Source organism: Pelecanus crispus, chromosome 2 (assembly GCF_030463565.1).
Source record: "Pelecanus crispus isolate bPelCri1 chromosome 2, bPelCri1.pri, whole genome shotgun sequence".
In the NCBI taxonomy this organism is placed as follows: domain Eukaryota; kingdom Metazoa; phylum Chordata; class Aves; order Pelecaniformes; family Pelecanidae; genus Pelecanus; species Pelecanus crispus.
In genome coordinates, this window is record NC_134644.1 from 62,331,036 (window position 1) to 62,354,850 (window position 23,815).

The 23,815-nt window shown below is 37.2% G+C and overlaps 1 protein-coding gene across 1 annotated transcript in view; it reads left to right on the forward strand.

Annotated features, from left to right (window-relative positions):
- CNTNAP2 (contactin associated protein 2) overlaps positions 1–23,815 on the forward strand; it is a 1,215,771-nt gene that overhangs the window by 664,566 nt on the left and 527,390 nt on the right. Inside the window, exon 9 of the mRNA XM_075728323.1 lies at positions 22,436–22,585. Coding sequence (XP_075584438.1) covers positions 22,436–22,585 — 150 coding nt within the window. The remainder of the gene's footprint in view (positions 1–22,435; positions 22,586–23,815) is intronic.

Consider the following 23,815-nt stretch of genomic DNA (forward strand, 5'->3'; position numbering starts at 1 on the left):
AAAATCAGGCAATTTTTTATGGGTATAAACTCTTCCTTTGATGTTTAAAATGTTACGAGACCAATTTCAGCTGCTGCAAAATCTATTGTTTCTCATATCATTGTCCACATGATATAAAAATACTTACAAATATTCCAGTAGCTTGAGAACTCACACTTCAGCTGGGCTGCCAGAAATCCTTGATAAGCACACAGAAGGCTCAACTAGTGCTTAGTCAGCATTTCTTTTGAACACCACCACCCCACCACCACCCCCAACACACACATACTATTGCCTTAAGAAAATCTGAGCTGGAATTGTGAAGTTTCACATATGCATGGTGAGAATCCCATGAATATTTTTAGACACAAAGTAATTTAAAATAGTTACAAGCAAAGTATGTAACTAGCTTTGAGGTATCTGGATTAACTTGAGAGTGTTACAAGAGAAGGGCAAAAGATCGAGAGATTTGTGGGATCTTGCGTTCTTTTTAATTTTTCATAATACTAATTTTTTCTCATCTTTTAAAAATATGGTCACTGTAATATAGCCACCATAGGCACAATATTAACATAATACTTTTTTTTGCACAGGAAAATTTATGATTCTGCCCACTGAACACAGGAATAGAAATGGACTGTGTCGATAGTTAGGGTAGCCCTCAGTAACTACTGAGGGTAACAGGTTTAAATCTCTCAGATTTCTGGTATTATTTTAGCAAGCTACTTTTCTCCCCTGCCCATCAGTTTCCCAGCTGTGTTCTAAACTGATGGAAAAGATGGATAAATATTTTGGCTGGAGAATTCCTGCTAAGCTATTCTCGTTCATCTAACAGCCCATAAACAGAGCCTCAGTTGGAGAACTTAGAAACTCTTCAGACAGAATGCCTGACATCCAACCACAAGCTCGGTTGTATATAAATATGTAGTTTAAGAGGGGCAAAATGAGACTGTCACTAAACTGTTCCAAGAATAAATTCCTTAATGTTTGTGAAGTACTTAGAAAGCCTCACATTTCAAAGGTCTTGAAAACAGTGTGTGTGTAATATAGTATTTTAACATTTAGGGATATAGAACTTTGAACTGCATACTTGGCAGAGAAGAAAAATGCTCTTCAGATACTGGACTTTCACTTTATAGCTTCCTGGGTGATCTTGGGTAAATAATACTGGTTCAAAGGAGAGTGAGATGACTCCAGTTCATGCAAAATAGCCAAAGTCCTAGCCAAAATCTACATTTCTATGAAAATCTATGAAATTCTATGAAAATATACTTAGTCAGCATGCAGTAGACTCAAAGTCAAGTGCAGGTTTGAACTGTGCTGGAGTGAAGAAACAGTCTTTATGGCCGCCATTATTAAGTAAAATAACTTTAAAGTTGGGGCTAAAGAAAGGATGATATTTTCATTACATGACAAAGAATTACATTGCTCCCTATAACCTAGAAATTATGGCTGCAAAAAAAAGCAGCTGCAAAAGAAACAATTCTTTTATTTGAGTTCCTGGTTGCAAGTCTTACAAAATTGGAGTGTATCCTCAGCTACAAAGTCGTTATAATTTGAAGGCCCCACTACTTTTATATTGCATTAATCAGAAGAGGTAGCCAGCCATTAAAATAAATAGCATAACTTATTCAGGATGCAGAAGCAGGCGCAATCACTATATATAGGTTGAGGACAGGCTGGGTCTGAGTGTCAAAGACGCAGTAAAAGCCTGAAAATTGCTCAGTGTCTGAAATACAATGAAATACAATTGCAAAAGAACCTCAGTTACTATTAGATCCCAACTAATAGTTTATGGAGGCTCAAGATGCAAGGTATGGTGTTGGGCTGTGCTGTAGCACATATCTGGGAGAGTGGAAGACTATGGTTTTGTTGTATCACTGGTATTACTAGAGAAGCTCTGGTCAGTGCAAAATGTCCTTAACTTCTTTACTGTGTTCGGGGCTCTTTCGATTTGTTTTTTTTACCAATCACCTGGAGAAACAAACTTCCACCCAGGTTACCAACAGATGGTTCAGTCATCTAAATCATTATTTAAAACTTTCAATTGTTATGATATGTCAGTAACTCTTTGACTGGTATACATATATTTCATGATCATGGAACACAAGTTTCATGATAAGTATGAAAAAGGACAGCCACATAAAGCTCTCACCTTTCTTCTGCTTGGTAACTAATAATCTTTACTCAGTATACACTGAAAATATTTATTTAATTGCAAAAAGATAGCAGAATCCATGAAGTTATTGACTTTATAATAGTTTAGAAAGATCACAAGATTACAGTAACTTGCTAATAATAAATTTGCTCTGTTTTTAAAAATTTAATTTTAATATTTAAAATATCAGATTTCTTCTATAAGGCTTTTGAGCACTAAGAAAGGAAAAAGAAAAGAATTAGGAAAGTAAATAGTCTTGTAATAAAGGTATTAGCTTGACTTTGTTTTGGTTCCTACCCTTCTGTGCAACTGTGAGCAAATTATTTAATCTTGTGCCACAGTCCTTCCTGGTAACACAGGAATAACATTTCTTTCTCCCTCTTTTTTTTTTTTTTTTTTTTTTTTTTTTTGTCTTGTCCATTTGTATTACAAACCCTTTGAGACAACAGTTATCATTTGTTATATATAGGTGCAACAAGAAGTGGAGGGAAAAAAAAAGGACTGATTTTTCCTGGGGTAGGTGGGCCCTACATTAATATTGAAAAGTGAAGGCAAATTCATTAGTGTGAAGAACAGGCTTTGTATATGATGCATTGGATGTACAAGGAAAAAATTATGCATACAACCTTCCAAAAGGAATTTTAAAGAAGCAGCTCTCATTCTTCTTCTTTCTTAGATTTCTGCTTGAAATCTTGTGTTTGAAACTTAACAGTATTTTTCACAAGGATCACTCTATTCCACTGAGTTTTGTGTACAGCTGAAATAAACAATTCCACTTTTGTTTTATGAAGAGCAATTTCATTTATGTAACACCTGATGTTCAGACACCTGTGTTTGTGCACCAGAATTGTCAAAGATACTGGCTTAGTTCTGGAAGTAAGTTTACTGGTTGACTGCGAGAGTGTCTGAGTGGTATGTGATACATCATGTTGTGTTTTGCAAGAACCAATGACAAAGTTTCATGTTTCTTTTTTTTTTATATCTCAGTGACACTGCTGGAAACCTTATTTTTCCATCCTGATGTGATTGGAGGAGCGTTTGGAATTGGATTGTTATTTGAAGTGGGAATGTGTTTTTAAATAAATACTAAAGCCCAACTACATTTCTCAAATGAGTCAAGTGTTTTACTAGAAGAAAGATAAAATACTGGTCTTAACTGATGCCTAGACAGAACTGTAGGAGGGGTGAATGGGAGGTGAGGGAAAAAGCAGATAACTATGATTTGGCATGAGAGCTTTGCCTGTCCATTTTAGTTCAATGATAGCTCTTGTACACATATATGTTCCTTCTCTGCATTGTCTTTTATTTGCTTTGTCTCTTTAATTGACTGAATTAATTCTTCAGAATTTACCAAGAGTTGCTACTGAAATGGCAGGTTAGATGGTTTTGTAACATGCTGTAAGGCTAATACATGCCCAGGTCTAGCAAAATGAGGAGAGGGACCCTCATGATAATTGTGGCTCCTCCACAACTTAATTAGAGGGTTAGGAGATTGCTAAGTCTCTCCAGCAGCCAGGTCATACTTGTCAATTGTTACTTACTTGTAATAAGGAACACTGATTGTGATCTGCATTTAAAACTTAAAATTTCCCAAATTATTCTAGCCAGAATAAAATACCATAACTCTCCCTGGAGCTAATTTGTATTTATGCTTTGTGCTGTGAACCAATTTTTGGAAGAGGAAGGAGGAGACTTTGAAAATGTAAAGAATGTGGCAATTTAAATTCTTGAGGAATTCTTGATCACAGCAGAGGAGAAAAAGCAAACTGCCAGTAATTTAAATATGATAATTTCTGTCATAACTTGACAGCAGATGTGAACAAAAGAGACATGAAATAGATGAAGACAGAGGAAAATTGAGAGCACAGAAGCTAGTGTATGCAAAGCTGGATAATATCTGTTGAAGCAACGTGACTTTGCTTGGTTTCTATAAATGCTCTGCAGCTAAATGAATGTAAGTCAGGTTTTTTTGGCAGGCAGTATTCTCTTTGACTTGGCTCATAAATGAACACAGGATCAAAGAAGATTTTTTTCTTCCACACAGCAAGATCATTTAATCAGTTCTTCCTTAAACTGAACATACACCTTTCTACAAACACGCACTACAAAAACAGGTTAGAGAGAGGAAGGGACAATCGTATAAAGAAAGAAAGTGCTGTGGGCAATTGCAACACTAAGCTTGCTAAATTGAGGATTCTCTGTATCCTACTTAAGATACCTGGTATGGACTAGGAGTGTTGTACCACGGGCTATAACCGAGATACATCTGTAAGTGGATGTATGTCTGTGTATCCTTGCATTGTACAGTTCAGTTCCTAATAAAAACCAGTGTGCTTTAATGAAGACAATTTTTAAACCCTGTTATATGAGCAAAAAGAAGCAGGGGGAGTTGACAAGTTTTGATCGTTACACTTGCTAAGTACTATAATTATTTTGTAGCAAACTGGCAGGGGAGAGCTGTAGTTTTAACTAGTATTGTTTATTAAAACATTTATCATAAACAAATTACTGCTTCTGTCCTTAGGTCCTGGTTTAAATTCTGAACTCATGTTTCTTGCAGGCAGCAAATTCTCACTTTATTTTCCTCCCTCTGAAAATGTAGATGTTCACATTTAAACAAGTTACCATGTGAGCTACACCTACAGAGCATATTATGTGCATGTTTGGGGGGAAGAGAGGGGAAAGGAAAGGATATGTCCTCAGTTTTGCGGAGTGTTAATGCATATTATGTATGCCTACCAGTTTCCTCCTGCTTTTCCACTCCCCACATTTCCATGGCCTGGTCCTCTCATCTCCGTGCCTCACTGGTCTTAACAGCCTGTTTTTACCGCTGCTGTCAATAGTTGTCCCTACCAGCCAAGTGGCACCCCTAGATGTCTGTAGAGAGGAGTTTAGGCAAAGAACAACCAGTACAGCCTCTTGGCCCACTGTCTGAGCAGCAGAGAAGACAACAGAGAAAATACGACGAAAGTGGCATCTCATGCCCTTTTCATAATTGACATGTAATTTGACAAAGTAATTTGAGAAATGGTCCATCCTATGGAATATACTGCTACCCTGATCTCTGTGCTGATATTGATCTAGGTCTTTACTGGCAGAAGTTTTCCATGGATCATATGTATGCTTCTAAATAATCATCTGAACCCGTTAACTGATTACTCATTTTAATATGCTATATGCTTAATCCCATAATGTTGCATCCTTTGAATACCTCACACTTTAACCCAAAGCATCTTGATGAAGTTTGCCCCATTCTCTGCTAAATCCCTTTGCACAATTTCTCCAGATTTGTGATAGGAAAAGCCATTAAATAAAACAAACACCAACAGCATGAAGCTAGCTTATGGGCATAGGCCAGCTGGGAAGTTCTTAAGGAATACTGCTGTAGGTGTGTATCGCACTTCATTTACAGATAAGGACGTATCTCACTGGAGATTTGGTTTCAACATGTTTCTGATGACAGTTAACATTGGAACAGGCTGTAGACTTACAAGACGACTTAACCTCCACTGTCATTTCAGGATCATACAGACCAAAGATTTCCAGATGACTGTCTTCCCTCTATTTTTGCCTTATAATTCCTGAACTTATTTATATGATCATTTTGGAAGACACTAACATGCTTTCTTGCAAACCCTAGGCCTATAGAACATTTGTATATTTTATATACTTTATATTCCCCTATCTTTCCTTATAGATGCATATACATCCTGCACAGCTATCCGGTATTTGCATCGTGTTCATAACTGTTACAAATGTTCAGAAACAGACTGTAACATGTTATAATGAATTGGCCTTGTCCATTGTGTTGTTTTTTAAATGTAATTTTTGTAAATTTTTACATGTAATTCCAAATACCCATTCCATGGTGGAACATTCCCACTTAGATGCCAGATGTACAAGTGCAAAACCATTCCAGACAGGAGAAATGAAATCCAGAATTCTCCCAACATTGCTATGTGATACTCGGCCTATTAAAAATTGGTATGACAGGGGCCAAGAACTGTCACATTATTAATAAACATCATTGATAAACAAACCATCACTCATGCTGTTAACATGGGCTCTTGGTTTTTAACTCAGAAGCCTACTCTTTCATTTCAGATTCGAAAACTCACAAGGGAGGAAAGGTTTGAAGTTGAATCCAGACCTGCAATTTGCCTGTCAGGAGATTATCTCCCATATTCACATTAAAGGAATTGCAGATTATTTTGACTTAGAAATTTAATGGCTCAGGATGTTTAATTTCCTATCAGCAGGGCTAACAGTGAATGCGCTCATTCCATATGGCTGCAGTCGGAAAAAAAAGAGCATCAGAATTCAAACTGTTACCCAGATTAAATTCTTTTACTTTTTATCTCTTTTGTGTCAACTTCCAGATTTTCCATCAAAATGCAAGCTTCTTTGCGCTTTCTTGATGTTAGACATGAACAGCTTTATCATAACCAACCTCATTAATTCAGCAGGAGCAACTTCCCCCAAAGCATGGCATTTCTATGGAAACCAGGAGAAAGTTCCTCCTTCTGGCTTAGAAGTGCTTTTTATTTGAATGAACTGGAGATTCTTACGGCATAGTAACAGTAAGAACAAATGTAACATTACAAAGACCTAAACTACATGAAGAGTGACTGAGCTTGATCCAGATTGTAAGCCTAACATTAGTATGTGAAGCTGAAATGGCTTTCCTGTTGTCATGTCTTAAAAGAATGAAAGCAAACACTAAGGGACTTTGTGTGCTTCCTGATTTTCTATAGTGCTAAGAAAATCATCAGTCCTTAGCGAATGATTAACAATAATTACCAGCCTTCTGTAATAAATCAACATTTAATTACCAGTTTGACAGGTCATACAAGTTTAAAAAGAAGTTGGCAAATACAGAACAAGGTTTATCAAGCTGCCCTTATTTTCTGTGTTGCTTAACCCAATCCTAAGCAAAGTGGCATGGAAAGTTTTTCTAAACAGCTGGCTAAATTATTCTGCACTGAACAACTTAAAAAGCAATGTATAGAAAAATTATTTTGGTAAAAGGATCACTTGAAGTTTTTGACTTCTAGCAGTATTCCTGCCAGTAAGGGATAAGGAACAAGCCATAATGAACTTTGATTTCCATTTAACATGCATCTCAGAGGTGGCTTTATTATGTTTTTCATCAATCTAAAAGTAAAACAACATTAGTTACACCACCAAATTTTCAGCAAATTTTTGTTTAAAAATCCATTTCCAGATGGTCTCTGTGATTTGAAGGCAAGTCATGCATGAAACAACAGATTTACTATGGTAAATGTGTTTATTTACTTAGTATTTATTTATTTATTTACTGTGGATTTTTAGGACAATTGCAAAGCTGCTGTTGTTGTTTATAACATTTTATTGTTGAAGTTGCTTTGTGTCAGTGATGACAAGTGGAATGGGCAAAAAAATTTACGTAAAAATAAATAGGTAGGGTTTTGAGTGTGTAACATCCTTTGTAAGCATCAATTTAAGCAACAAAATCATGTGCAGGTTTTCAGTAGTTCAGAAGATAAATGTATGTTACGTTGTCTATTGTAAAGGGATATTTTAGAGAATTTTAAAAAACGCAGTAAGTCCTCAGTAGAATGAATTTTATGTTCAAATTACTTGGCTTTTTATTTACTAATTTTTGTAGCATTTTTCATGTGGCAATTATATTAAAAAGTAACATAATTTTAAATCATAATTTAAGCTTGTTTATTTTTTTTTCCTCGTTTGTCACTAGAACACCAAATATAGTACACTATTTTTCAAAAGTTACATCGTTTCACAAACAGAGGCATTTCTTGCCATGCTGGCATTTCAAGAATGACAGCAAAGCAAATAGCTGTGAGGTATGTATGCTCTCTATAAAGACTCAGACTTAAAAATAAACTTTTTTTGTTCTTTTTGTGTTGTTTTCAGGGAGAGGAGGGGTTTGTCAGCAGATCCCAAATAGCTAAATTAAATTACTGATGCTCTGAATGAGAATAGGCTTTCTAAGATGACTTGGTCCCAACGGTCCTTCACTGGTCTCCAGGCCACCAGCATGGGTACAGCTCTCAGCAGCAGTGTATTCCTGTTACAATGAAAAAGTTGTGCTCAGCCGTGTTTAACTGATCACGTCACAAGGCCTTTAACAATATGTGGTGGTTTTGGCTGGGGGAGAGTTAATTTTCTGCAGAGAAGCTAGTATGGGGCTATGTTTTGGATTTGTCCTGGAAACAGTGTTGATAATATGGGGATGTTTTAGTTGCTGCTGAGCAATGCTTACACAGAGTCAAGGCCTTTTCTGCTTCTCACACCACCCCACGCCACCAGCGAGGAGGGTGCACAAGAAGTTGGGAGGGGACACAGCTGGGACAGCTGACCCCAGCTGACTAAAGGAATATTCCATACCATATGACATCATGCTTAGCATATAAAGCTGAGGAAGAAGAAGGAAGGGGGAGAAGTTCAGAGTGATGGCATTTTGTCTTCCCAAGTAACCGTTACGCATGATGGAGCCCTGCTGTCCTGGAGATGGCCGAACACCTGCCTGCCGATGGGAAGTAGTGAATGAATTCCTTGTTTTGCTTTGCTTGCGTGCGCGGCTTTTGCTTTACCTATAACACTGTCTTTATCTCAACCCACAAGTTTTCTCACTTTTACTCTCCTGATTCTCTCCCCCTTCCCACCAGGGGGGAGTGAGTGAGTGGCTGTGTGGTGCTTAGCTGCTGGCTGGGGTTAAACCATGACACAACAGTGAACTGAATGATTTATTACAATACAGCTTATGAGTTGCGTACTTCAATGATTTATCTTCATAAAATGCTAGTGACAGCCTCTAGTATGCATCGGAATGTTGTTAACCCAAGTAAAGTACGATGCAAAGATAATATGTTTTCATGATTTATTGACTGTGGGTCCTCTAATTACTAATTATGCATATGACAGACCACCTAATGCATAAAATGCAACAGAAAATCTGCAATGAAAAATTATTATAGCAGTACCGTTCAAGTTCCTATCAAAAAGAAATTTTACAGTGAGGAGTGAGATGAATTTTCTGATGCTAAAAAAAATCTATATTTGCATTAATAATTTTTAATAAAAGCTGCAGAAAGAAAAAAAAAAGAAAAAAGATAAATATCTACCAGGTTTTAACCTTGTATTTTCTGTTGTGGTCTCACTTGTGATCTAAAAAGCAACGACATTATTAAAAGGTGAGTGGACAGAAAAAAAAATTGGAAAAGATATCTCAATTATTGATAATTTCTGAAGTGGCACTTTATTCTTAAGTATCAGATGATGATTACTGACAAACATGTAGACTAAACTGTAAATTCCCTAATCTTTGCCAGATTTAACAAAGTTTCTGTCATCTTCATTTATTTTTTTTTCCTGGTATGATTTATTTCTTTTCTTGCCTACTAGAACAAAGAAAAAATGAAATAAAATATAGAGATATTTGTGAAGTAAAAAGCAATAGTCAAGTGGCTGTTACAACTGTGTAGTCAGTAAACAGCTTAAAAAAACCTTTTGAAATGTTTATTAGTACTCCACTTCACTGTAATAAACTGTTGAACTGCTAGAATCTATCATTATTCCCCCTAACAAAATACCTAAAGGAAATAGAACAGAAAACAAACTATCTGTGAACAACTTTCACACTTGAATTTGAATCTTCAGCTTGAGTGGCTTCTGTAAAAATCTAAAATTAACAATACCTGCTCTAATAACTGCTGGTCCTTCTACTTACACAAAGATCTACTGAAGTTACTGGAGCTGCATTGCAAGGCAGAAATTTGTTCTAACAGTGGCTGTGGCATAGTAACTGCCTTTAGTGATGGTGATTCCAGTTTCTCATAAAGTCAAAGTTCAGTTTTTACCTCCAGGACTAAGTTACCTCTGAAGACCTTGCAAACCTGAGCCATATTCTTCCCTTATATAAGTATATACATACAGTTTCCATTAACTGTAAGGGTAACTGCCTATGTAAAGCAATTGGATGTCTTTTTCTTTTAAGTACTTATGTTGTGCAATGGAGCCCTAATTACTGATCAGACCCTACCTTAACAGATGTAATAATTTAGGAGCATTTTTGTTTGATTAGATGCCATTTATCAAGTACTATATTTTTACTTTTTGAAAAACTAATGATTTTAAAAATATATTTTATTAATGACATTCCATGTGCAAACTACAAACCATTAAGGCTTGATCTTATGTCATAATAGTAGCAGATGTATTTCTTTCTCACTAGTGAATCTCAGTCTTTGTTTTACAAAGATATCCTGTTTTAATTTAGCTACACATAGAACATAATGGGACAGATTCAACACCAATGTTGAGAGATTTGCTTCTCTAGGTCCTTCTGGTGTGCCCACTTTAAGGAAAAGGCGTATCTGCCCATATTTACTGTCCTACTTCAGGGTCCCATCACACACTTAAACCTGTGAAATATGATAAGTAGTATTGATAAATATTATCTCTGATCATTTGTCGAACTATTTCTGAAAAATACATCTTTGTCAGTGTATATTTAAATCCAAAGCAGAAAATTCTCTTCAATGCCATAGGTATCTATGCTTTATGGATATGTACAGGAAGACTTCTTCAAAATAGCTGTTATGTATATTTTTTTTTGTAGCATAGGAGGTGATGTTAGTATGTTGCTTTGGGTTTTGACAATGATTATGTTGAGGTGAGCAACAGAAATTAGTGATTAAAGGATAACACTTTAAGTCAGAGTTGTGATGACCACAAAGGGACAAAATAGGCATTTGATAGGTAAGAGCAAGGCAAATTTATGTACAAGATAGAGAATGCAGTATTTAAGATTTTCCTAGCTATGCCTTTGTTGTTTTAAAATGTTTTACTCCCATCATGCATTTTTCTATTAAGCGAGGTTTTAAGGGGATTGTAGTGTGAATAAAATTTAGAAGGGGTTATAAAAATACAGTTTTTCTACTCATACATAGGGGGAGGCAGATACTGAACAAAGGTCAAAGTTACAAAGCAAAAGAATGGACTGTTCAGTTAAACAAATTTACTTCAAGCTCAGGAGGTATTAATTTAATGCAGGTTGAGTCCCTCACTGTCAGAACAGATTCAGTAATTATGAGTAGGTACAGTATATATAAATTGAGTTGGGAATTAATTCTTTTATAATGAAATCTAGTAACAGTTGTAACTGGGAAAAGCTACTGCCTCTCCATTACAATGATTTTGATTATCACAGACTGGTAGGTGTGAAGGATACTGCAGCTCATCTAAGCCAGCTCCCTGAAAATTTAGGGGTTTTCCGTATGCTGGCCTAAATTCTCAGCTGGTATGGCTACCCATAGGTTCAGGACTTCAGCAGAGGTGTTTTACTTAGATCGTTGTTGCCATTGCCTCTCCAGTGGCATTAACCCCAGCTGAACTCCCTGTAGGCTAAGGACAAAGACATATTTGTGTGGATCTTTAATAGATTTTTTTTTTTTTTTTGAGGCACATGATTTTAAAATTGTATTGATAATATCAAAATTTCAGATCCCTGAATCCCTCTGTTACTAACGAGCAGATAGAGGTATGACACGCATGTGAGGTACAGATCACTGTTTGCGTTTCTCCCATGCCAGCTTTCCCAGTTGTTCCCAGTTCCCAGAACAGCCAGCTGTTCTATTCCTGGCTCTCCTCCATAACAGCCCATGGATTCAGTCTGGATTTCAAAGGTAGCGTTTCGGGCACCCAGCACTGTAGCAGTGCTCAGCTGTGATCTCACTGCTGTGCTGAATGATCCGCTGCTGTGCAGCTGTATTTTAAAGAACTGCCTTTCCTCTCTCATCAGGTGTGGGCTGGAGTCGTTCCTCTTTTTCTAGGAGTTTGGGGAAACTTTAGTGAAATTCAGGGTTCATCAAACACTGTGGTAAGGAGCAGCAAAACAAGGCAATGTATATTTGAAGAATAGATAGTTTGATACCTTTTCAAAGGCGTAAGGTTTAGTCATTTAAACTACACATTCCTCTTTGACAAGCCCTAGTGAAAGGTGCAGATGTGAGGAGATGCTGCCATACTGAACTGGCAGGGAAACAGAGGAGCTGGAGACATTTTCAAGTTTCTTTACTTCTTAGAACTTCTTTTATGCTGAAAGCCTGCTTTCATTAGATACTTCCTCCTAAATGAACACATGAAATACGCTTTTAAAACCTAGGACAGAGTTCATGGATAGAGTCAAGAGTACATGCTTTCTTGCCTTCGAGGTATAACTTGCATTGTCCAAGAGCAGTCTGTGAAAGGCAATATTCAGCAAAATGCAAAGCAGTCCTGCAATGCTAGCATTTTAATTATGTTTTTATGGTTTTCTTAGAAAACCACTGCCTAACGTCCAAATATTTTTATTGTGGTTCCCTTTGAGACAGAGTATATTTTATTGTATTTTATTTTATGTATTCCTGCTACTGTGCCCTTAACAAAGAAAACATAATGTATATTAAAAAAATATTTTTCGTTAATAAAGTGGATCATTTGAAGCAATCATTGTATTAAGACTTTACTCTGGTTCACTAAGAACTTTTTTTTTTTTCTGTTGGCTTTCTGGTTTTGAAAAACATACACCTACTTAACACAAATGAAAAATGAATCTGTGTCAGCAAATACATGCAAATGCTGGGGCAAATATATTCTTCTTGGGGCAGGGAGATGCCACTTGAACTTCTCCCTTGCAGTAGGTCTAATAGCCCACAGAGTGCTATGGCGGGGCAGTGTTTTTTTCCTTAAGGCTTTCGACAGAAAAGAACAGGCTGTTTTCTTTTCAAATCAAGATCCCAATGTCCTCAGCAAAAGCTTTCAACATTTTAGACCTGGCTATGTCTGCAATAGCAAGCAGTGCAGCACGATAGGAGTGGATCTGCAGAGCAGAACAGTTCATGCTGAGACCTGAAAGTCCATGCAATGTCATTTACACACTTGAGTCTGGAGCTTGTTAGTTAGGACTTAGTTTCATCTGAAGGAAATACAGTCTTCAGGCATTGAGACTGATACTAACACAAAGCAAGGTCCACTATGTGGGAGATTTGCGTTACACACGCACTCCAACAAACTAAAACCTAAATGTAGTTTACATGTGAACCTCTACCTCCACCTCTACAGGTGTCTGGTTCATGCACAAAACTGCCTTCTGCTGCGCGGAGCTCACTGCTTTTGTTTATGGCTGCAGAACTGGTCTGAAGCAAGGCTAAGTCCAGCCTCAAGGTGTCACTAATAGGGTCTCAACCACAGCATGGACACTCATTCAAAGAAAATCAGTCTTCAGATATAGCACTGTTTGATTCTGGCAGTGGAGTATACCAAGTTTAAAGAAGAAATGATTTAATGTAGTTTGAATTTAATGAAAAATGGATAATGAAGAAAGAATAATTGATTGGTCATTGGTATTTGCTAGATTATGTCCACATTTAGTATTTTTTTCTGGTGGGGAGCGGTGGGTTTGCTTTTTCTACAGTTCATGCCTCTGCAACAGAGGCAGAGGTTCAGGTAAATCCTTGTAAAAAGTGTTATATTGTGTTTAGAAGAACAGTGCAATGTTTCTACTATTTATTACGTGAGGCATATGTACAATGAAGATAAAATGATAAAAAGGATTTTTGCATAATAGGATTAGGACATGAAAAGGGCTGCTATGTGAATTTCCTTTCAGAAAGTCTTGTGCCTAGAGCTTTGTATATCTTCTAAACTGGAGCATAATGAAAGTGTTACAGGTGCTGATTTAAAAGTATTGCCAAATGAACAACATAAAGCTATTTTAGTGTACCACAAGTAAGGTGATAAAGCTTGATCACCTCTTCCCCCATCATATGCTTCAAGCTCTCAATCATGCATTGATGACTGCTAGAAAATGTGCATTGAAAGACCTGTTTGGATGTCTGAGACATATTTAGGCCCCAATTTGGCAGAGTACTTAAAGATATGCATGGCTTTATACCCTTGAGTGATTGGCTACTAAAGCATGTTTTTAAATATCCTTGTTGATCAGAGCCATTGCTAGGAAGCTTGTCTCAGGGATTTCAATATCAAAACAAAGTTACATTTGATTTTTGGTTTTGGTCAGAAAATGTCAATTTACCTTTAGTCACATGGAGTTTTTTTCTGCTTTCTGTATCTGCTTTTTCTTACCAACATAACCCTCCCCACCAAGTTCTGTTTTGTTTGTCTTCTGTTTAAGCGAAAGTATTCAAGTTGGGCACTTGTGAGAAAATCTAGAGAAATAAGAATTAGTCTGTGCTCCTTTTCACTGAATACTTCAGCGTTATGAAATTAAAAGTTACAGATTCCCTTTCCTCCCGTCTGGAATATCTAGTTATTTTATTTTTATGTATTACTTATCTGGCATGAATGTGCAAAGAATAGGCACTATCTCTATCACGCTTTGGTAGGTATCTGAACTTGTTTAGCACAAAGATAAGAAAAAGCAAAGTAGGTTACCTGCTGTATTTTTTTCACAGTTTAGCCATCTAAATAATAAATATACAACAAATATTATAAATAATTGTAGTGATACCGAAGGGCTTCAAATTCAGAAAGGCCTCCCCCAAAAAAGCTAAAGAAATGTATCTAATATGGATAAATGTGACAAAACAATAGTCATAAAACAAGTACCTTTAAGTTTCATAAGATCAAAAGGAAAATTCTGGTTAGCTCACTGAAAATATTAAGATGCTGAGCATATAAAAATAATAATAATTCAGTGCAAAATGGTATCTGGCAGGTGACTGTAAAAACTATAAAATGAAGTTAAAGCTTTATGAGTATAATGCTATTATTAAGAGGTTTTATTTCTTACAATTTACAAGAAAAAAGAAATATAAACCTTTTCTAAAAAAAATCTGGAGGTTTCTTATATGAAATGTGTATGCTGGATAAAAAGTAGTTAAATTACCAGTTTCGGTAATGATTATTGAAATTATTTGAAACCTAAGAATAGATCAGATTTTGCTTTAGCATGTTTGTGGTTTTAAGTAAAGAAAGTAAGGTGATTGTGTTCTATGTACTCTTAACGATGTAGGTAACTGTTTTCAAGTCTAAAAGATTATGATATATTATCTGGATATAGGCCACAATGCTGTATAGTAATTATAGTGTTGTCAGTTAAAAAACAGATAAAGCTAGATGCTGATCTGGAAAGAGTTTTGAGGAAGTTAGGAACAGTTATGCTAAGTAATTGATGTGCGGCCATAGTCTATTTCTTAGTAAAGATTAATCCTGGAGCCATTCATTGAGATGATTACTCTTGCACATGTATAAAGACCCGCGCAATTCCAGGGCGCCAGATTGCATTATTAGAGGCAACATTTTCTGACTTGACATGGACTGGAATAAAGGTGAATTTGTTCATTAACAACAGCATCCTTTCTGCAAGCTGAAACACATATAAAGATTCAATTTCCAGGTGTATATATTTCCATATCTAAGGCACAATAACACTACAATTTTTTTTGCTGAAAATGAAGAATGTGAGAAGAGCAGTGAGATGAGAGGAAAAAGCCTGTGCTTGAAAAGCTCAAATTGTTTCAGCAGTTGCATGAGATTCTACAGATGTCTAAGCTTAGACTTTTCAAAATATTCTTTTTTCTGTCATTCAAGTGCAATCAGTCTTTCATCTGGTTTTATTAGTGTTCAGTAAAAGACAGAACAAAAAAATCATTATGACCATTATTTGCCAGGTTTATGGTCCATTTCATTGAAATGGACAGTAGTCAAGGGTCTTACAAGAATAGGTTTGAATGTTATAAAGAGTCTGCAGCATTGTAGTTGTATGTATTTGCTGTATTTTCAGTTTACCACACAACAATATTAACTATGGAAATAGGAAAATTACCTACTTTTTGTTTGGTGGTTGGTTTTGTTTTTTTTTTTTTTTTAAATACATCCCATTTATACAAGGCTAGAGATGTATTTAAAGCTAAATGTTCATCTTTTTCTTCGGGCATTAACTTGCAGAGAAAACTCAGTATAAATAAAGTATCACCAATGGTCAAAATTTTGGCATGTTTCCAACTACTCACCTTAAAAAAGAATCCCAAGTTTAAACATGAGGACAAAATTTGTCATAACTGTTTTGGTTTTGTTGGAGAACAGGGTTTTCCATCATTAAAATCCTCTCAAGGACTGCATTTACCACTGTCTTAGCTTACTGATCATCTGGATAGCTGAAAAATAAATAAAACTAAAAATGAAAAGGACTTTTCTGAATCATAAATCCTAAACAGATTATATAGTTAGATAGCTTATTCCATAAACTATCTAAAATATTACCATAGGAAGAGCTGTGGTTTTGTTTTTCCGGTTTAGAAATACAAACACGGAAAAGCATGGGTCTTGTAATTACATCCAGGTGATTTTCTTTTTTCCCCCTGATTATTAGTGGTATATATTGCTGCATATTTGGACACAGCTGAATGTTTCAAACAAAATATTGTTGACTTGTTTTCTTATAGTCAGAAATATTAGTGCAAAGTTGTACTGCATTAGTGAGGGATTAGGCAGGAATAGCAAGTACAATGCCGTCCTCAGATGAAACACGGTGCTGGCTGGCTAAAGTGAAAGCAGGTACCAACAAACCTCTCCCTCTGCCTTCAGCCTCAGACAGGGTGGGTCTTGCCAGCGGCAGAGAAACTTTGAGTGGGTTTCTGGATTCCTGGATTACAGGGAATCCACACAGTCATTGCTGAATACTCAGGAAGGCCTCCTTGTTTCCAGCACCTCTGAGGCTTGTTCATATGTCTGCTCCCTGTTCTGCTCTGGAGTCTCCCCATCCTGAGTATTGAGGGTTTCATCTCCTATTAAGAATTTACAAGAAATTGCAATATAAAATATTTACTACAACAGTAGGAACTAAAGACCAGTATGCAGCTGCATAGCCTTACATTGCTTCTGTCTTTCATGGAGTGCTAATGATACTATTCTTTCCCTGTTTTATTAAATATTGTAACTGAATTTTGGGTTACAGTCATATATAAAAATTACAGTGCGGTTCTGTCCCGATGTAGCAGGTGTTACGCTGTTGACTTCAGAATAATTTTGTGCATGTATATCAGCAGACTGTATAATCTAGCACTCATTAACAGCCACTGCATGGGTCAGTACCTTTTACAGGAAGATTTGATCTCACAAGATTAACTGTAGAAGAATTTGAGATTTTTGCTACTGTAGTTTTCTTCAAGGCATAATTCGACCAGGTGTTATCCTTCTAAGTTCTCCATTATGTATTAAACTCCTGTACTTTTTTGGTATTCGTTAATCTAGCCCTTCTTCCATGTCTGTAATAAGCAAAACATCTGTTTCTTCTTGTTCAATCAAAGTGCCTACCTCAAGAGTCCTGCTTTTAAAATAATGACATTTAAATAGAAATCTTAGATGGGGAGAATGCATTCATTAACATATTTAATTTGCATATGAAACCAGCTTTTCCAGAACTCCGCAGGGAATTTGTGGTGGCAGCAGTATGTGTTTCTTTTTTTTTCTCAAATTTATATATCAGAAAGTTACAGTAAGAAAAAAAGAATGCAAATAAAGATATGTATCAGCTCAGATGAGACAGATTAAACTGCAATGAGAAATCATTGTCATGCGTTTGAGATGTTGTCCATTCTAAACTTTCCAGCTGAAAATTCTTTTAATAGAAAGAGACACATTCTACTCTTTATTAAGTCTTGGTTTACAGAAAGATCTCAGTTAAGCTTGACTTTTTTTAAGTCCAAGCAGAAATAATTCCTCACTATACATGAGGCATGTAATAAAATATTACAATAAAAATAGGTCATGCAGCTCTAAAAACTTATCCCCTATGGGAGAATATACCATGTATCCCAGTAACAATTTAAGTCCTTGGAACAGAGCATTATCACATTAAGAAAGGCGGGTTGACATTACTGCCTCTAAAACACATGTAAATAAAAAGCAGATAAAAGCAGTGGCAGAGATAAAAGGTGCTCTTAGTTACACCACTGGGGAGCACAATTTTGTAAAGACAATAGCGAGTACTTGCTGAGTGCTAGTGAGCAATCTTTACTAGCATTCATAGGTAAACTCCACGGAAAAATGTAGCAGTAAGAAGTTTTCTAAGCAGACATAAAATTGCACTTGAATTTTTGTGGCAACGTTGAGCCAGAACAGTTGGAATGTTACTGTCATACTGTAAAGCTCCATAAGGATGGTTAATACATGTAGCTAAGAAGAAGACAGCGTTAACTCGTGATCATTTTGTAGTCAATACAGTGAGGAGTTCAGAAAGCAGAAATGGTGTGAACCTTCACGAACCGACAGGAATGATGCCAACTTGCAGGGGCAAATATTTTTAATACAGGCACAATACCAGTGCTTCTCCAATCATGCCTCTAGCAAGCAGCTTACAGACAGCAATGTGTCCCCTTAGTGTATTTTGCTAAATGCTGCGCACACAGAGAGAATGCATGGAATTAGTTTCTGTTGGAAACCTGCAGCTCTGCTTATGCTCTGATTTCTATTTGGTCCGTTCAGCAGATCCACCTGCTCTGCTGCTCCACCTTTCCTCCGCCAGCTTCTTGCCTTGAGTCATTGCAATGTCCAGCTTCTCAGCGTGGTGCTAGTGAGCTTGGGGTGTTTTCCCTTCACTGCGCACCGGGAGAGCATACCACAGGTACTAGCTAGAAGTAACTGTGTACTTCTTAGACTAGCATATTGCCCACCATTTTCACTTGTTAATTCAGCAGATAGCATCACTTGTTAATTCAGCAGATAGCATCATTTGTTTCTGTGCTTTAAGAAATAATGTTTTGGGACTTTCCAAGATGTGCAGAAATCCATGTTGAGTTGGACAAATAGTCCTCTGCCCCCCAAAAAAACCCGTGGAAGGACTCCAATTCACAAATTGCTTGTGATGGAAACAATGGCTTTTTTTTTTTCTTCCTTTCCTTCAGTATTTAGGCTATTTGTTCAGGGAGGAGCTGAGCTGAGTTATTTTCTCCCCTTTTTTACATCTCATGCTTCCTAAAAGAGGAAGCTGAACTGTGATAGGGAGTAAAGCATGCAGCAGTAAATAGCTACACAGTCTCATGTATGAGATTATCTCTTTATCCTGCATACATGGTTCCAGTCCCTGTTCTAGCGTTATTTAAAATACGTCATACAAGAACAACATAGGTATTGCAAGACTAATTTATTGTGTACAGAGCAGACTAAAGTATGCAGTCAAAAAATACAGATTAAAATAACTGAAGTATTTTGCATGTCCTGCGATATTCAATTTAAACCACTTTTCTCATTAGTACCATCAGTTAATTCTTTCATGAAAGAACATCTGCAAGAGGTGAGGATGGCAAATTAAGGCTTATAATAAGAAACACAGTGAACTTCCAATGTCATGGCATAATCATCTGTCTGTAGCTCCATCAGTTGTGGTGGGTTGACCACCAACCACTCTCTCACTCTCCCTCCTCAGCAGGACAAGGGGAGAAAATAAGATTGAGAAGCTCGTGGAGCAAGATAAAGGCAGGGAGAGCACGTACCAATTACAGTTGCAAGCAAAATAGACTCGACTTGGGGAAAATTAATTTAATTTATTGCCAATTAAAATAGATTTAGGTAGTGAGAAACAAAGACAATCATTAAAACAACACCCTTCCTCCTCTCCCAGGTTCAACTTCGGTTCCTCACCCCTAACTCCTCTACCTCCCACTCCCGAGCAGCACAGGGGGGATGTAGGGCTGCGCTCAGTCCATTCCAGCTCCTCCCTGCCCTCTCCCGCTGCTCCCCCGCCCCAGCCCGGGCTCTCCGCAGGCCGCAGCTCCCTCCGCAGCCACCCCCCTGCTCCGGCGGGGGCTCTCCGGGGGAATCGCTGCTGCCGGGGGCGCGGCTGGAGCCCCTCCTGCCCGCCTCCCGCTCTCCCCTCGGGGCTCGCAGGGCCGTGTCTCACACTTTCCCCCTCAGCCCTCGCCGCCGGGCAGCCTTGTGCCCTTTCTTCGCTGCCTTTCCCCGAGGCGCCCGCCCGTGGCTGAGGGGCTCGGCCGTGCCCGGCGGTGGGGCCGCTGGAGCCGGCTGGAACCGGCTGTGTCCGGCGCGGGGCGGCCCCGGCCTGGCCTGGCCTGGCCTGGCCTCCCCTCACGGAGACCGCAGCGGCGGCAGAACCCGGCCAGCACCTGGGCACCTGCACCGGGTAAAGTTTTCTGTGTATGTTTGTATCTAATTCTTTTTAAATTGGCTAGAGGGTTTTGTCTCTTTGGTGAAGGATCTCAAAAAAATGTGTCAAAGCACGAACAGTAGGGGCCTTGAAAGTTACTGCTGTGAAAGCTTTGAGAGAGGCGTTTGCCATCTAAATACATCAGACGCCGCTGCAAATTCAGTCTAGGAGCAAGAGGAAACCCGTGACGCTTCGGGTGTTCGTGGGAGGTGGGCATGTTGGAAGAACCCCCTTGAGGTGTAAGGTCATGTCCCTCGTTGCAGTTTGTCAAGGTGCAAAAGCGTATCTTTTGGTACAGTACAAATGGTGGTGTAAGGTAGGCTGACACTTTCTTGCCTAATGTCCTGTTGTTTCTTGGTTTCTGCAATATCCCCCTTTCCAGAGAGTGCTTTGGATGTACCTCTCTCTGGACTCACAGATGAACAGCTCATGCCACTGTTTTCGTCCCTTGTGTTTTAATACCCAAGTTTTAATTTTGTCCTGAAGTCTCTTAATAGTTGTTACTCAGTTCAAGGCAATACTGAATACCTCGATAAAAAAAATAATTTTTTTTTTTTTTTTAATGTTAGGTTGCCTCAAGCTGGAAAATTGGGACTTTTAAATATGTTCTGATAAACTTCAGTTGTAGTAACATGCTGTAACAATTTTGGTTTGGAACTCTATAAAAAGGTGTATCTTCTTTTCCTTTCTGAGTTTATTATCAGTAGAAATTAATTTTATCTGGGTTGTAATTAGGTGTTTTTCTGTTTCTTCTTTGTCAAATGTAATGAAAATGAAAAAAGCTTACAAAAATAAAGAAAACTTTTCTCATGTTTAGTGTATCAGGTCTTTCATCTATTCTTCCACTAGATTGAACAAGCTTTGGTAGAAACATTTCTTACTGATACATTTTTTAAGAGGCTTTTGCCACTTTTATTCACACTAATGAATATTCCAAGGTATAACACTCCATGTTATTTCAGGACTTGATCTTGTATCTTAAGCAAACGTGTGAAAGCAGGAAGCAGGGGAGAAAAAAATACTAATGTAATGTTTAGGTATATCTGTTTGCCATGAATATTATTCCTTTTTCAGAGAAGATAACATTCTTCGGAATATTTTGAAAGTTTATCTTCCATTATACTTCTGCTGATATTGTGCATCCCACTTAATTTTAGAAACAGCTTATTGTGTTGTGTTGTGGTTTATTTTGGCAAAAGACATTTTCCTAAGGTGACTTAGAACCTTTATCTAGGTGAAGAAAACTTCAGTTGCAAGAGGTGCTATAATTTGGAATTTGCTTTTTCTAGAGTGTTTGCTACTTAACTTGCTGACCCAACATAACCTGCCTGCTCGGTAATGACCAGAACAAACTGGTATTCTTTCGCAGTTCTTTAATGGCAGCTTAACGTGCCAGGCAAACTGCCAGCTGCTGGAGACAATGTAAGAAGGATATAAATTCTGGTTTTTTAGAAGATCTGAATGAATGAACAGATCCATCTGCTTCGCTGCCATCAGTATTGGGAGGATGGTGCTCCTCTAAGATTGCAGTTTTTGGCAGACATTTGCTGGTTTTGCAGTGCCTCTGTGATGATGTCTTCATCTTCTGTGACTCGCCCCACATCCCAATGACAGGATTAGCTGTGAACTCGCCTTCTACAGGAGCCCTTCCCCCCTCCTATTTTTTTTTTTTCCCTTTTTTTGGAAATATCTAGCTTTTGATAAAGGCAGCAATCATGACCATAATATGCCCTTTGGGCTTGTTGCTCACTGTAGTTAAATGGATTAATCAATATCTCTTCCTTTTGAACTTGATCATAGAAACAATTAAGAGATACTCTTTATTAGTAAAATGTAGAATATGGCCTTTTGATGGGAGAGGTGAGTGATAACTTGTGTAGTTTATATAGTTACACCTGACAGCATGGACACTTCGGTAGTTCCAAGACTTGTATTTATGATATAATGTTATTTTTTTGGTAATAGTTACTTTAATAACAATGCCTTGTTATCACACTAAAATTATTTCATTTCTGCAATAGCCTTCATTAAACCTTACATAATGAGTCTGGCAGAGAGACACACAAAACACTTAAAGGTAATGAATACTGGACTAAGTAAAATGTTCCAATGTTTTTTGTTCTTTATAGGCTCTGGTCTCAATGACGGGCAGTGGCATGAAGTCCGATTCCTAGCTAAGGAAAATTTTGCTGTCCTTACCATTGATGGCGATGAAGCTTCTGCTGTTCGAACAAACAGCCCTCTACAAGTTAAGACTGGAGAGAAATACTTCTTTGGAGGTAAAAAAAAAAATCAAATATCTGCTTAAAGCGCTGTTGTCTTTTAATCTACATAATAGGTGAAATGAAGCTCAGGATATAATTCATTCATGTAGATAATATAGCTAAAATGGCTAGGTGCTGCTCATGAAAAACTAAGACACTAAACTTAATTTCCCTTTTAAGAATCTTTACACCTCCTCATCCTTGCAAAAGAAACCATGAGAAGTTCTGTTCAAGAGTCAATCTCACTTGGAATGATTTCTCAGATCTTCTCTGAACTTTTTAGAGATGATTTTCTGAAAGGGGAACCTTCTACTAGTAGTTTAATTAAATGGCACTGAGAAGAGAGATAAACTTACCTTTTCAAGTTTGGAATCCTGAAGACAAAAAAATATAATTGTTCAGGACAGGTCTTAACCTTTTGCTGATTTCTTTGAGAGTTGTCATGATTATGAGTAATTAAGAAGCTCTCATAAATTGAAGCCTTAGATGGTTCAGTATTTCTCTTTATCGGCAGTCCATATACTAAAAGGAGTTCTTGCAAATTGTAGCTTGAATGTTTATTCCTCTTGCCCTTCTATGTTAGCATTTATGAAAATCAATAAAGGCCATCACAACTCTTGGATTTTTTAAATATATGTTTAAATTTCTCTATTAAAAAGCCTTTTTAGTATGCCAAAAAATATTTTTGATACACTACTACCTTATAGGGGAAGGTCATTAAGGTTTTTTTTAACTCATGTGTAAGTATTATTTTTGATACTGCTAGCCATGTTTTTTTGAAAACATTCAGTTCAGCAATGACCTGCAATCTTGCTCAAGCAGAATTCTCAGCGAGCTCAAATGCAAGATCAAAAAAGAGTTGTAAGTTGTACTTTTGAAGTGTAGCACACGTGAGGCTGCACGTGAAAGCTTCAGGCAGAGAACAAATTTTAAAAATAGAATTTAACAGTGTTGAAAACTGATTTTTTTTTCCAAACTTACAATGTGCATATCTAAGCAAAATAAAATGTAAATGTAATGCTATCAATAGTCATAACATTACCCAAGTGATAGAAAAGTTAGTGGCATATGAAGTACCCTAAGTAGAAAGGGGAAGAATCTTTTCAAGGTTATTCTCATTCGTTATCTCCTATCAGTGGCATCGTTAAGAACACATATGGAAATTAGTGTTTAAATAATGTTACAAAGCTAATATATCGTTAATTAAAAATAGATTCTAGCCCTTCAGATACTGATGACACACGC